We start from the raw sequence: 14,689 nt of genomic DNA, 5'->3' as shown, positions 1-14,689 counted from the left end.
GTATTTGGCTTTCATTAAAAGTGGGTCAAATTAAGTTTCAGGATTTGCCAAAATCCCACAAAATAAACTGACATTGTGAACGAAATAAAACTTATAAAATTAGAAAGGAGCTTACTGTTGATAATCGTCACTATATAAAAAGTTCACTTTGCTGGATCTATTAATATGTCATATTTAAATTTAAAATTAGAATTATTTGAAAATAAAAGTAATTTTAACAGAGAATTCGTAAAAATAATTTGCAAAAAAGCATTTAAATGACCCCAGTACCTGAACTAAGAAAAGGAAAATGTCAGAGCTGTGTGCTGAGGCACAGAATGAATTCAAGACGAGAAAAAAATGTGTCTTGTGTCGAGTTTTTTAATGTGTCGTGTGCCAAGTTTTTGTGAATGCGTTTTTTAAGTATGATACTTACGTTTCTTCTTAAATGGTTTCTAAACTATGGTGTAAATATAACACAGCCACACTGTGCTACCTAAAAGTAGCATTTAAAAGCAAACTTTTTTATATTACACAACACGTAAGCAAAGGTTCTTTGTTCTTATCACAGTTACTAATTTTCATCTTTTCTAGGAGCAACACTATGCTCTGATCATATATAAAAAAACAACAAAGATACAAGTCATACCTCGCCTTATACTCTTCTAATATAGGACACGCTCCCTATACTATCCCTATATCGCGAAAATTATTCAAGATATTGATATATTGCCTTATGCTTATAAAATTTATAATCCTTATGTCATTTTAACCCACAATGTAAAACTTAGTATAGATAGATTTTTTTTTTAAATGGTCACAAACGGTCCTTAAAGTTTTAAACTAAAGTGTAAGAGAAATCAATATAGGGATAGAGTGACAAACAAAACATACATATTTAAAAACATGTAGTTCCTACATTTATGTGATATTTAATTATAAAATCATATTTGCATTACAGTCCTTGCGATTGTCCAATGAGTCACGAAAAATCTTCGGTTTCGGAGAAATTTCAAATTTAATGTCTATCGACACAAATCACCTTGAGCTGTGTATAAATGGTGTATTCTGGATATGGATGAGTATTTTGTTCTTTGTCTTTGGATCTTACATATTGTATACTGTAATTGGACTCGCAATGCTTTCAGGTAATTATAGTAGTAAAGAAATATATATATATATATATGTATATATATATATATATATATATATTTATATATATATATATATATATATATATATATATATATATATATATATATATACATATATATATATATATATATATATATATATATATATATATATATATATATATATATATATATATATATATATATATATATTGTTATTTTTAGTGTAGATAGAGTTGTATACCAAAATGTAAAATCCAGTATAATGTTAACAGAAAGGATTTAAATAATTATTTGCCGTAATTTAATTTATCTGTACTAGAGCTAGTTCTAGATAAATATATAGCTCTATAGATTTGTGGTGTGTAAAGAAATATTTTTATTATACATTTGTCCTAAAAAACACTTTTTCTGATTATTGTTTAACCTCACAGATTTCTATATTGAAATAAACCGGGAGTGATCTCCCCTAAACTTTCTCGAATATTCTTATACAAAACAACAGGGGATGAGAACTCGGGCTATAGATTTTTAATCTATTTTAAATACTCAAAGTTTTAAATATAGAATAAAATCTCGTAGACGTTATCGGAAATCGCTCAAAAGTTGATACGGATCTATGATTTTGATAAAATACTTATATATGAAATTTCATCATCCTAGCTGTAACGGTACTCAAGTTATCGTGTTTACACACGGACAGACAGACAGACACACAGACACACAGACATACGGACAGAATTGCAAAGCCCAGTTTTTCAGACTGGATTACGCATAAAACCTCTTAATTTTGATAAATCTGGATAATAAGTCCTCTATACTTCGGATGTAATGAAGGACTGAGGTGTAATACGGTGAAAATTGTTAAAATTTCGAGTGAATTTTTGTGCACGATTACAATACTTTCTCTATGCTTCGTATATACGAGAAAGTAAAAATGCTTCAAAATAATTAGGCTAATTGCGTAAACTTATGCACTCAACCATTTTAAAAAGCAGCTCTGTTTTGCTTAAAAAAGAATATAAATTTAAAAAGACCTTTTATTGAACAATGTTACTTCCCCTAAACAAAGCACACACTTCACCATTGATTTAATGCATAGTTCATTTGTATTAGGATTAGGTTTAATTTGTTTGGTGTTAACAATCAATCTCGTTATAACACAAAAAATGAGAACTTACCAAGAAGAGGTGATGAGAGTAAAAGATGTAAGACTAAACACAATGAGTGAAATACTGCAAGGCATTAAGGTAAATATTTTTACGTGTTTATTATTTATTACCTTTAAAATTAGTTAAGAATTCATATATACGAGCTGACCCGCGACGTAGCATACGCCGCTATTTAGTTGTTTTATTTTCTACTTATCAACAATTAATAATTTGTGAATTTCAACAATGTGCCATTGTTAAAACATTTAACAATCACTCCATTTATTACTGTCAGGTCATAAAGTTATATGGCTGGGAACCCATGTTTATCTCTAAAATAATGAACATTAGAGACAAAGAGCTGAAGGTTTTACAGAAACATTCAATGTGTGACTGGATCGACACTTTTGCCTACACAGGAGCAACGTTCTGGGTATTTTATAAAAATAATATAAACGATTTCCATTATAATTCTAGCGAAAGTATATTTTTCAGAAATAGTTTGAATTTAGATAATTAACTAAGTTTCATTTATAGAGTAATTTAGTTAATGAATTAAAATAAATCATATTGAGGGATCCAATTTGATTACATCTTTTTATACAGATTACATTTCTGATGTTGGTGACCTACGTCAGTTGTGATGAGCATCACTTTCTCAGCACAACAACAGCTTTTGTTGCAATAAATTATATAAGTTTGATAAAGAAAGTCATCACAAATTGTCCTCTCCATATGAAATATGCTATCAAAGTATGTACATTTATTATGTATCTTTACGATGTTAAAATAAACCGGGAGTGATCTCCCCTAAACTTTCTCGAATATTCTTAAATAACTCGGAATATAGACATGATTTTTAATTACTTAAACTTTTAAAAATAGAATAGAATCTAGTAGAAAAAAGAATTGCGCACCAAGCGAACGCCACAACAAAATGTGCATAATAGTGCGCAATATTATTAGTACTTTTTTAATTTACATGCGTTTTTTGAGAAATCGAAAAATAGCGTAAATTACTTCTTCCGGAAAACAGAAATTACTCAAAATTTGAAAGAAGGTAGAGAATAAGATCTTTTACTTACATATGAAATTTCATTTATCTATCTGAAATAGTACTCAAGTTATTGGCTTTTGAAAAATTCAAAGTAGAAAAAGTACCACTTCCGGTTTATGGGAAATCGCTCAAAAGTTGATACAGATCTACGGTTTTGATAAAATACTTATATATGAAATTTCATCAACCTAGCTGTAACGGTACTCAAGTAATCGTGTTTACACACAAACGCACACACAGACACACACACACACACACACACAGACATACGGACAAGATTGCAAAATTATGTTTTTCCGTATCAGTGACGTGTAAAACGTCGAGATTTGTAAAAATCTCGATTTTTTTTTCACGATTACAAGACTTTCTCTATACTTCGTATATACGAGAAAGTAAAAAGTATTAGAAAATTTGTTATTTTGGATAGTGAGATGTTGTTGATCATAAAAATCTTTCAGGTTTTGGTGGAATATCTGCTCATTAGGATGGGAAATATTTAATTAAAAACATTATGTTGGATATTGGGTCCAAAAAAATATTCTTGTGTTAGAGAAAACAGCCAAATACCGTTCATGAAGTGGACTATTAATGTTATTGCTACTTGTATTGACGTTTAAGCAAGCCTATTTAAAATTGTAATTGTCAACACTACAATTGCTTTTAATCTGTGTGTCTAGATGGCTGGTTCTATTGTTCGAATTAACAAATTTCTTCAGGCTGAAGATTTTGACTCAACTGAATACAACACTTTAGATGGTAAAAACTCATAAACAGCTTCTAGCGTTGAAATAATATATTTTATCTACTTATTCATTAATTAATGTATTAATTAAACTTAAAAATGTTTTACAGATCTCGCCATAAGGATAAACAATGCTTCATTTTCATGGGAAAAGTCAGGCATTAAGATCCTTAGGAAGTATGCTAATGACTTTGCAATTAGATTTCAAAAATAAATTTACAAATATTTGCATGTGTAAATAGTGTGGCTAACATTTATGTCATTAAAAATATGGAAAAAAATGAACAAATACAGCAACATAATTTTATAAAATACAAGCATGCCCGTCCCCGCGCGTTGCCGCAGGGTTAGAAGAAAGTCCAAGGGTAGCACGGGTCAAATCGTACCATAGGGGGGCGTCGACGGGCGCTAATGATTCAGTAAACGACTGTAATGCCCCATTAAATCCATAGTCTATCGCACTTTTTAAAGGGAACGTAGGTGCCAAAGTGCTCACGGGCGCCAAATTTGGCCCTGCCGGTGCCCGGCGAACGCGCCTGGTTCAATGTAATGAACGACCCAAACGCTCCAACTTACCAACTTATCTATAGTCTATCGCAATGGTTAAAATGAATGTAGGCGTCATAGCGCTAATGGGATAAACCTCCCAAAGAATATTCGCAAAAACTTCCCAAAGTCGATCGGATGAAAGGTGTAGTAATGCATAAAAGACAGACTAACAGACATACACATACACTGCTTTATATATATATATATATATATATATATATATATATATATATATATATATATATATATATATATATATATATATATATATATATATATATATGTATATATATATTGGTAGATACGTTTGTAATAAAAACTACAACTGAATCGAACTGATATTTTGTTCTGTGTAACGTAATTTTTTTTTTTTAATTTTACAATTTCAAGCATCAATTTAAAGATTGAGCCTGGCAAGCTGGTGGCAGTGGTGGGGTCAGTCGGTGCTGGGAAATCATCTCTGCTGCTAGCTCTACTAGGAGAGATGAACAGGACTTCAGGCAGCTCAAATATCAATGTAAGAGATCTTGCCAAAGTGATCCGATTCTAGTAATAATAAAAGTAATACATTATAAATAAATTCAATTCTATTCACTCTTTAAAACAAAATCACTTGCTAAAATACGAATACATTTGTTTAAAAAAAGAAAGTTGGCCTTTATCTTCTTTGGTGAATATTTGTTTCAATTTATTTATTTTTTAGTCCTCTCTAGCATATGTACCACAGCAAGCTTGGATCCAGAATGCAACAGTGAGAGAGAACATTACATTTGGTCGGGAATTTGATCCAACTTTTTACACAACTGTCATTGCTGCCTGTGCTTTGAACCATGACCTGGAGATTTTACCTGCTGGTGACCTGACAGAAATTGGAGAGAAAGTACACACACATCTTTATGATAATTTGAATTATTAATACACACATAATTTTGGCAATACGATTAATGCACACATCTTTAAGAAATTTTGATTAATAAAGAAATCACAAATTACACGTTTTAGTTACATGTTTTAAAAGTGACTTTATTTTGCCATCAATTTCTTTCAAGGGAGTGAACTTGTCAGGTGGACAGAAGCAGAGAATTTCTCTAGCAAGAGCTGTCTATAGCCAGGCTGACATCTACCTGTTTGATGATCCATTGGGTGCAGTGGACAGCCATGTGGGACAACACATCTTCCAAAATGTTATCAGCAACACTGGACTTTTAAACAGGAAGGTTGATCAGTGGTTTATTTTCTGTATTCGAAACTTGTCAAAAAGCATTATTCTATATAAACTAATTTTTAAAATAGCATGCATAGACACAAACATTTAGTTTTCTACCGATCCTTTAGAAAATTTGAGTAGAGTTCATCTGTTTATGCTACTTAGTATAGTCCGCACTATGTCCAGCAAACTAAAGTTTGATATCCATAATTTTCATAGCCCTAGTAAGTTTCAAGAACCTGGGATCAAAACTCTAGAGATCAGAATGGCAGCCATGCACTCTACTATACAACCATGCCATCTCTTCAATGGTCAACAAAACAATGTTTTAAAAGTTCTTTATAAATTGCATTTTAACACAAAAATATCATTTAACTAAAATAAACATTGTTTTAAAATTTCAACAGACTCGTGTCCTAGTCACACATGGAATTCATTTATTGTCAGACGTGGACTTGGTTGTTGTTATGCATGATGGTAAAATTGTAGATTCTGGGGGCCCAGAAATTGTACAATTTGGGAAGAAGTGTTTTAAAAACAAAACACAGTTTAAATATGATGATACCAACATTGAAAATCACCACGATAGGGATAATTTTGGTAATTTTATCATAATAATTAAACATTTACTTTAATTGATATTTAATTTTTATTAAAATAATTTTAGCGTTTTTATGCAATGAAAATGGATTTAATGTTTCAAGTGAATAATATTTGAAAGAAAAGCAAAATTACATGATTTGATATGATTACTTGTTTTTCAACATTTACTTCTGCATTTAAAATATTCTTTATAGGCTAAGTAAGCAAAAGTTGAAGTTGTATATATTAATTCTTCAATTTCCAGTTTAAATTAAAGTGTAACCTTGTACAAAATTTTAAATAGGAAATATGTTTGAAAAAACTACCAGCAAGAAGAAAAGATTGCAAAGCATCATTCAGAAGCAAGTTTAATTTTATTGTTTAATTTTAGATTTGTTATAGCAGTTTTCATTTTTTTAACATCACATTATAACATTTATTAGAATAAATGGTTTATTTTCTTACTTATGGATTGCATCTTTTATGTATTGTAAATTTTATATAGATGAATGTATATTTTTTAAAAATCTACAGTAATTTTAGTGTGACTCTAAAAGAACAAGAAGACGGGTCTATTGACAGGAGCAAACTCACCACGTTGGAAGAAACTCAAATAGGAAAAGTATGGATTTTTGACTTATCACTTTAGGTATCTATAAAACTTTCTTTACTGCTCCACCCTATACAAAAATTCTTCTAATACATTTTTCTTGCCATTCCCAGGTCAAATGGGAAGTTTATTTGGATATCATCAAAGGTTATGGTGTGCCATATGTTTTACTGACAGCTGTTTTTATATGTGGCTTCCATGTTGCCTATAATGCAGCATACATTACTTTGACAATGTGGATAGGGGATAATCATTTATTCAACAATACAGAGTTACCAGATCAAAGCAAGGAAAGAAATGACTTAAATAGACATTATATTTTGTATTATCTAAGTTGGGGCTCTATTCAGTGTAAGTTTGCAATTAAAACTACAGACATAACATGCCAGATTTATTTTTCAGTTTTAGTTTAAAAATGCTTTTAAAGCTATCTGAAACTTTTTAAATATGTTAAATGAGGGAAAAGATTTAGAAACGCTTTAAAGATTTTTACCATTGCTCGTCCAATGATCTAAAATGTTATATGCTCCTTATATTTTTGATAATTTATAAGGCTTTTAAGGCAATCTACTAATTTTTAAATTTCTTAATTAAATGTGAGAAAAGATAAAGAAGTTCTTTAAAAATGTTTTATTAATGCAATATGTTCTCAAGTATAAGATAATTTGATGTTTTATTATTGTCCACAGCTTTATGTGTTTTGATATACTCAGGGCTGTTCCAGTTCCGTCATGTGACCACTTGTCGATGGATACATGCAAAACTTATAAATTCAGTACTAAGAGCACCCATGAGTTTTTTTGACACAACTCCCATGGGGCGAATTTTGAACAGGTTTAGTCAAGATTTAGATGTTCTAGACAGCGCAATATTTATAAATTTGGAAGTATTTATTGAGCACGTGATGTTTGCTTTGGGAATAGTTGGTATTATTAGCTACGTTTTTCCAGGATTCCTTGGTGTATTATTTGTTGCTGTCTTGCTTTTTATTATTGTACAGGTAAATATAAATTAACTTATATATACATATATATATATATATATATATATATATATATATATATATATATATATATATATAATTTTTCCAGTAAAGAGTTTCAATCACTTAATTGTTTTAAAGGCTTAGTCAATCTTCAAGTATTATTATTGGTTTTATATTTTAAGGTTAAAGTAGACCTATCAAATATTTACCAAACATTCTTAGCATTTTTCTAGATTTTTGAGATTTCTAAATTATTATTTTTTTGCCAGCAATATTATATCAGGACTTCATGTCAGCTGAGGCGTATCACATCAAAAAATCGCTCACCTGTATTTGCCCACTTCAGCGAGACACTGTCTGGTCTGACTGTCATCAGAGCACACAGGCAGCAGCTGAGGTTCATACAAGACTCTCACATGAAGGTCGACTTCTTTCAAAGACCTATGATGATCATGTATGCAGCCAACAAGTAAGGGATCCCTGCAAATCTCTTGTTAAAACCTTAAGAAAAATCTATTTGGACAATTTTATACAGTGTATTCAAATATAATTTCTTAGTCATAATAACAGCCTTATAATAGAACAATATAACAAAACATTTCTATTTTCACAGGTGGATGCAAACCCGTTTGGACATTATTACATATATTTTAATTGCTGGTGTTACCCTCTTTACAATATCAAACAGAGGAGAAGTGGCCCCAGGACTGATCAGTTTGTCCATCACTTTTATATTAAGTGTAAGATGAATTTTATTTTTTAAATCAATAGCCCTTATTGTTTTAAATAAAGCTTATATATAGTGTATATTTGAAAATCACATTAAGTTACTAGTCCTTTTTTTTATCTTTTGTGAATGATCATGTGGTTTTATTAATAGATAACAAATAACATAGCATTAATAACAAGAATGTCAAGTAACCTTGAATCAAACATTGTATCTGTGGAAAGAATTCAGGAATATTCACAGATTAAAAATGAGGTAAAATTTAGTTAATTAATTAATATTTACTAGACCCGTCATTCTTGAAAAACCATGTGTTTCGGGGAACATCCATTAATGATGTCACGTTTGTTTGATGTTTGATGATTGTTATCTTTCCCCCTTCCCTTTTCACTGTCACACATCTTCTCAAAAACCCAGACCCCGCATTCAAAAAGACGTCACGCGTTAGACATGTTTTTGTCTTTTAAAAACACCGATTTTGACTGAGCATCGGTCTGACCACACTATCCCTTCATTTGCTGAGGTCACAGAAACAGGTAAACTCTATTTTACCTGCCCAGTGTCCCGTCAAATCTCGTAAGGCAACTTTATCCTTCACATCTGAAGAGATGTTTTCGTTTTTTAAAAACATTGATTTCTTTCTTTAATATTTTCTGAGCTCAAACCTCATTTGAATAATAAATGAATAAATTATTAAAACTAACGTCGAATTAATAATAATAATTTAGAACAAATCGCACGTGTTGTGATTTCCCACTGTGCATTATTTGTTTTAATATAATAAAAAATAAATAAAAATAACATTGCCTTGATGTGTCTCGAACACTTTCGAAAAGGTGCAAATTTAATGGGTTAGAGCCCGTGTAAGAAATTTAAGTTACGCGAATAGGCTTTACTACTTTAAATTAATTTATATCCCAAATTAGCCAATTCCATAGCTGAACAAAGTTTTATATAAAATAATTAAGGTCTTAAATAGTTAAGTATAGAAACTCATTATTGGCCTAGATTCTAGATCTAGATAGAGCTGTATTAGATATAGATCTAGAATCTACGGCTGACATAAGTCTAGTTTTTCCGTAGCTCTAGATAAATTCCTTGTATTTTCGAATCAGATTATCTGTGAGGCTAAAGATCAAAGATTTCTATCAAATATTTAACGACTAAAATAGTTCAATAAAGAAACGCAATTTTATATTATGTTTTTACTTTCTCGTATACAGAGTATAGAGGAAGTATTGTAATCATGCACAAAAATCACATGAAATTGTGAAAGTTTTCATCATTTTACACCTCAATATTTCTTCACATACGGAGTATGGGGGACAAAAATAATAATTGCAGATTTATCATTATGTGGGTGTTCTATGCGTAATCGAGTCGGAAAAACCGGGCTTTGCAATTCTGTCCGTGTGTGTATGTTTATGTATGTATGTATGTGAAACCTGAACTTGAGAACAGGGGCGGAACTAAAGTGCTGCCAGACCCCGCAATGTGGGCGGCGGAGGGGGCATGCCATTTAGGGCCCACTGCCGATCATAATACATTTTTTATAGTTATTTTTTCTAGCATTTTTTACTTGATTGTTGTTTTTTTTAAAAAGATCACTGTAGCTGCGGTTGGCTTATCTTTATTTTATAGACACTATCCCACGCTCTTGTATATTCTTTTTCACTTTGATTTTAAACCACTGTAAAAGCCGAATCCTCTTTTCCATACAATCAAACACACGCTGTCGTAGCAAATTCTTTGAAATTAAAATCAAAGTCCATTGAGCAAAGGGCCGCTAGATATTAAGAAGATTTTTATAGCGTTGGAAAGGGGCCCACAATCCATTGTGATTTTACAATGTAAAATGTAAGTTTTCTTGTATTGGTAGAGCTACTATTCTGTACTATCCTGTATTCTACAATTAATCTTTTTTTTTTGGCGTTCACTTGGTGTGCAATTCCTTTTTTGACTAGATTTTATTCTGTTTTAAAAAGTTTAAGTATTTAAAATGGATTAAAAATCATGTCTATATCCCGAGTTGCCATCCCCCGTAGTGTTATATTAGAATATTCGAGAAAGTTTAGGGGAGATCACTCCAGGTTTATTTAGTGTAATACTGCATAAAAGTTTGGTATTAAAACGTTTTTTACATTATTTTTAACCAAATGTTATCATAAAAAATTCTGGGGGGTTTTTTTTGGACGAAAATAGTAATAAAAATAACCTTTTTGTGTCAGGCTCATTGGACTTTGCCAGATGACAGTAGATTATCAGGTGTGTGGCCACTGAATGGAAATATAGAATTTGTTAATTATAGTGCAAGATACAGAGAAGGATTAGATTTTGTACTTCAAAATATCAATGTTTCGATAAATGCTGGAGAAAAGGTAAAACCTAAAAATATATTAATTGTAATTTTCATAATCTTATCAGACATATCCTTAAATAACGCCACAATTTTGGACAAATTGTTCTTGATTGACTAATGTCTAATTAGATTGAAAATGACGTATTGTTGTATGGTCATTGGAGAAAAAATGTGTATAGAAAGTTTGAATAAAATTGTTGGTTAAAACCTGAGTAGCAAAATATGTCACAAAACTACAAACAAACATATTAAACTAAATAAAAGCTTTATAAAAAGCTTTTTATAAAAAGGCAAAGTGTGTCGTCATATTTTTCTGACCACCACCTCTTCCCCTCGTTATAACTTTCCCCGTTAGGGATGTAACGTCGTCTACGGAAGACCCTCAAATGGTATTCAATTTATAACAATAAAAATTTTGTTCGTAAAGGTTTATTTGCTATTCTCTTGAGAATAAATAAAAATTCAAGCCATTATTGAATATTAGTTAAACTATAAGCTAATAAAGATATTATTACATTAGCTAAATATTATTGTTCAATCTTAGATAGGAATTGTAGGAAGAACAGGGGCAGGTAAATCTTCTATGGTTCTTGCCCTTTTCCGTTTGATTGAAGCAGCAAGTGGATACATTGTATTAGATGGTGTGGACATTTCAAAGATTGGGCTACACACACTTCGACATGCTGTCACCATACTGCCACAGGTAGACATAGATCTTAAAAGTTATTTAAGCTAAAAATATTTAATCCTGACACCACTGTTTAAAAATATTCCATATAGGCCTACTGGTCAATTAGTTAGATATTATCAAGAGGACATTTATTAAAACATGTGTAAAACATTTTTAAATGTTAGCATCACTGGCCTATAATTAAATCGGTTTGGACGTGAATACTTATTTTGTATGACCCAAAATCCTAACCCAGGTTTTAAAGAAATGACGTCTTACTAAACCTGTTTTCAGGATCCAGTACTTTTTGCTGGAAGTTTGCGCATGAACCTTGACCCATCCAATGAAAAATCTGACATAGAACTCTGGGATAGCTTAGAACATGCCAACCTTAAAGACTTTGTTCAACAGTTGCCCAATCAGCTGGAGTATGATGTGGGGGAGGGGGGAGAAAATCTCAGGTTAGTAAAGTCATTTTTTATCAAATATGATTTCACACTTTATTCACATAGAATTGTAGCCTCAGATGAGATTAAAATCACACAATATATTAGTATTTTATCATATTTGAGACTCGTGCATCCTATCGTTGCATCAAAATGGTCCTGGGTAGTCTTCAGGGCTGGATGACCACATCAATTCAAAATAAACATTGACATACACAGCTCACTTCCATTATTTAAATGTTACTATTTACCTACTCAACATAAACAATCTTTAACAACGTGTTTGTGTTTAGTGTGGGACAGAAACAGCTGATCTGCCTAGCCAGAACTCTACTGAGAAAGACAAAAATTTTAGTTTTTGATGAAGCATCAGCTTCAGTGGACATAGAGACAGATGATTTTATTCAGAAAACTATTAGGACTGCTTTCAGGGACTGTACAGTGATCACCATAGCCCACAGAATTCATACAGTCATGGACTATGACAGGTTAGGCTTAGTCCAAAATACTGAATGTATAAAGGGGATGAAATTATGTGTAACGTAAAGCAATATTATCTAAACCCTATGTAGAGAATAAGTATTCTTTTGTACCATTAATCTTGATATTGCGATTCAAAATGTTAAATTTTACCAACAAAATGTTAACATATTTTTTTTGGACATTCACGTAAAGTTTTAGTAGAGTTTACCTTTACAAAATCCTCCCAATTTCGTTTTTTTTATCTTATTGATGTGGTTAACTTATAATATAAAGGTATTGATTACACGTTTTTGCTTACATTTTTAAACTCGTTCATTTGCCTTTACAGAATTATCGTGCTAGAACAAGGTAAAATAATAGAAGTGGATTCTCCAGCTAATTTACTACAGAACAGCTCATCCAAGTTTTATTCTCTGGCTCACAGTTATGACACCGTTTGATTGAATGTTTCATCCACCACTGTTGTGGCAATATTTTATTGAATGAAACCGTACTGTTCTGTTTTAATAATAGTATATCGCGTGTTTCATAAATATATTTTAAAATGTTTATTAAAGTTGAAGTTTATTAATGTTAGTCTGACAGGTGTTCTGATGAACGTATAAGTCGTATTAAAAACTTCTCTTGCAAATAAAGGGAGAGAAAATGTATTTTTAAGTTTTTTTTAATATCCCATTGAAATGTGAACAATTTATTAACATCAGACTACAAGACATGGTTACTGTTCCACTTAACATGTTTATAAAATTAAGAAAATTTTGATGCTTGTGAACATCTCTTAAAGTTAGCGTGGTCAAGTTTTAAGACAAATAGACTACTTGGAAATTTTTATTTTATGTTATTTTCTATTTTAATGCTTACAAATTACGTAATCTACCGTATAAATAAATGTAACGATTTTTCTCCATCCATTCGTTCTTTCATGATCTCGTTTCTTGTCTTCCCATAATAGTCTGAATTTCCATCTTCATTTTTCGCATTTTAATCTACCATAATGATCATGTTATCTTTTCCGTGTGCGGTGAAGAAAAGCCTAAATAGAATTGTAGAACTCTTATTTTTTTTCTCTGTTGAAAAATGGTTGTCTTACGGTCCATTGGTATTAAGTCTTCCAGCTATCAGTTGTGATGAGATAGGTTGTGCCTCAGATAGACCGAGAATCTTGATGTTGTATCTTCTCATTCCATACAGGGTTTGGATTTTTTCAAGTCCTTATTCTGGTTTTTGTTTTGTTCGTCAGAAGATTTGTCAGAGCGATAACTACGTGAAGGCTTTCACTAGCACTCGTTATAATAAGCTTTACTAGAGAGGAATCTTCCTTCACGAGCTCTCGTTGATTTAATGTGTTTCGCTTTCTCTATTGTTTGATGAGGTAGGATTGCTAGTCCTACACCCAACCTTTTTTCTTTTCCTGGGATAGGAATGTACGAGATGGTTGATCTTGATAAGGCTTAATCTGCCCCTGATTAACATGCAATATATTGTACCATCCGATTGTTACTACTCATCATCTCAACAGTCTCGCTCTGCTGTGGCTTCAATGTTTAAATAAATATTTATAGATGTCACGCCATTCAACTAATATAGCGAAAGTGTTGTTCAGTTTGCGACCTTGACATAAACGTGTTCGTAGTTTTAAAATCTTTCAGTACGTTGTGTTTTATAGAATAAGCCAGCTGATGAATCATTAATGTCGCGATAGAATGTTGTGAGTTGTTTTGGTTGTTTGACCTTTCAACTAACTACCGGAATATGAAAATATTCATTCATAAAAGACTTATAAACCTGTCAAATACGTTATAAATTATTCATTTTTGAAACATTCTGAAGGTATTTATTTTCCATTGCTTGTTTACAGAATGCTTATAATTCGCTCAAATGACATTTAACACCGTAGTTATACATTTATGTAGTTGATTTTAAAAATAAGTTTTAAAAGTTTCAAACATGGAAAAACTGAAGTTTTCAACAATGGCGCGTTGATTAGGATAGAACAACATGGCCAGATA

At 31.2% G+C, this 14,689-nt stretch overlaps 1 protein-coding gene across 1 annotated transcript; it reads left to right on the top strand.

Annotated features, from left to right (window-relative positions):
• Positions 1-2,281: 2,281 nt before the first annotated feature.
• On the top strand, positions 2,282-13,120 carry LOC131950692 (ABC transporter C family member 8-like). The gene is made up of 20 exons (XM_059312945.1): positions 2,282-2,362; positions 2,559-2,696; positions 3,998-4,076; positions 4,173-4,239; positions 5,002-5,128; positions 5,315-5,491; positions 5,661-5,828; positions 6,226-6,418; positions 6,705-6,762; positions 6,935-7,022; positions 7,124-7,361; positions 7,700-7,932; positions 8,265-8,464; positions 8,609-8,735; positions 8,876-8,977; positions 10,951-11,100; positions 11,626-11,784; positions 12,046-12,212; positions 12,491-12,685; positions 13,009-13,120. Exons 1-20 carry the CDS (start codon positions 2,282-2,284, stop codon positions 13,118-13,120), a joined length of 2,859 nt encoding a protein of 952 aa, XP_059168928.1.
• The last annotated feature ends 1,569 nt before the right edge of the window (positions 13,121-14,689 follow it).

This window comes from Physella acuta, unplaced genomic scaffold, assembly GCF_028476545.2.
Source record: "Physella acuta isolate Inbredline_101_S28 unplaced genomic scaffold, ASM2847654v3 ptg000008l, whole genome shotgun sequence".
NCBI classification, from domain to species: Eukaryota; Metazoa; Mollusca; class Gastropoda; family Physidae; genus Physella; species Physella acuta.
Note: the sequence above shows the minus strand (reverse complement) of the source record. Positions and strands in the feature narration are given on the sequence as shown.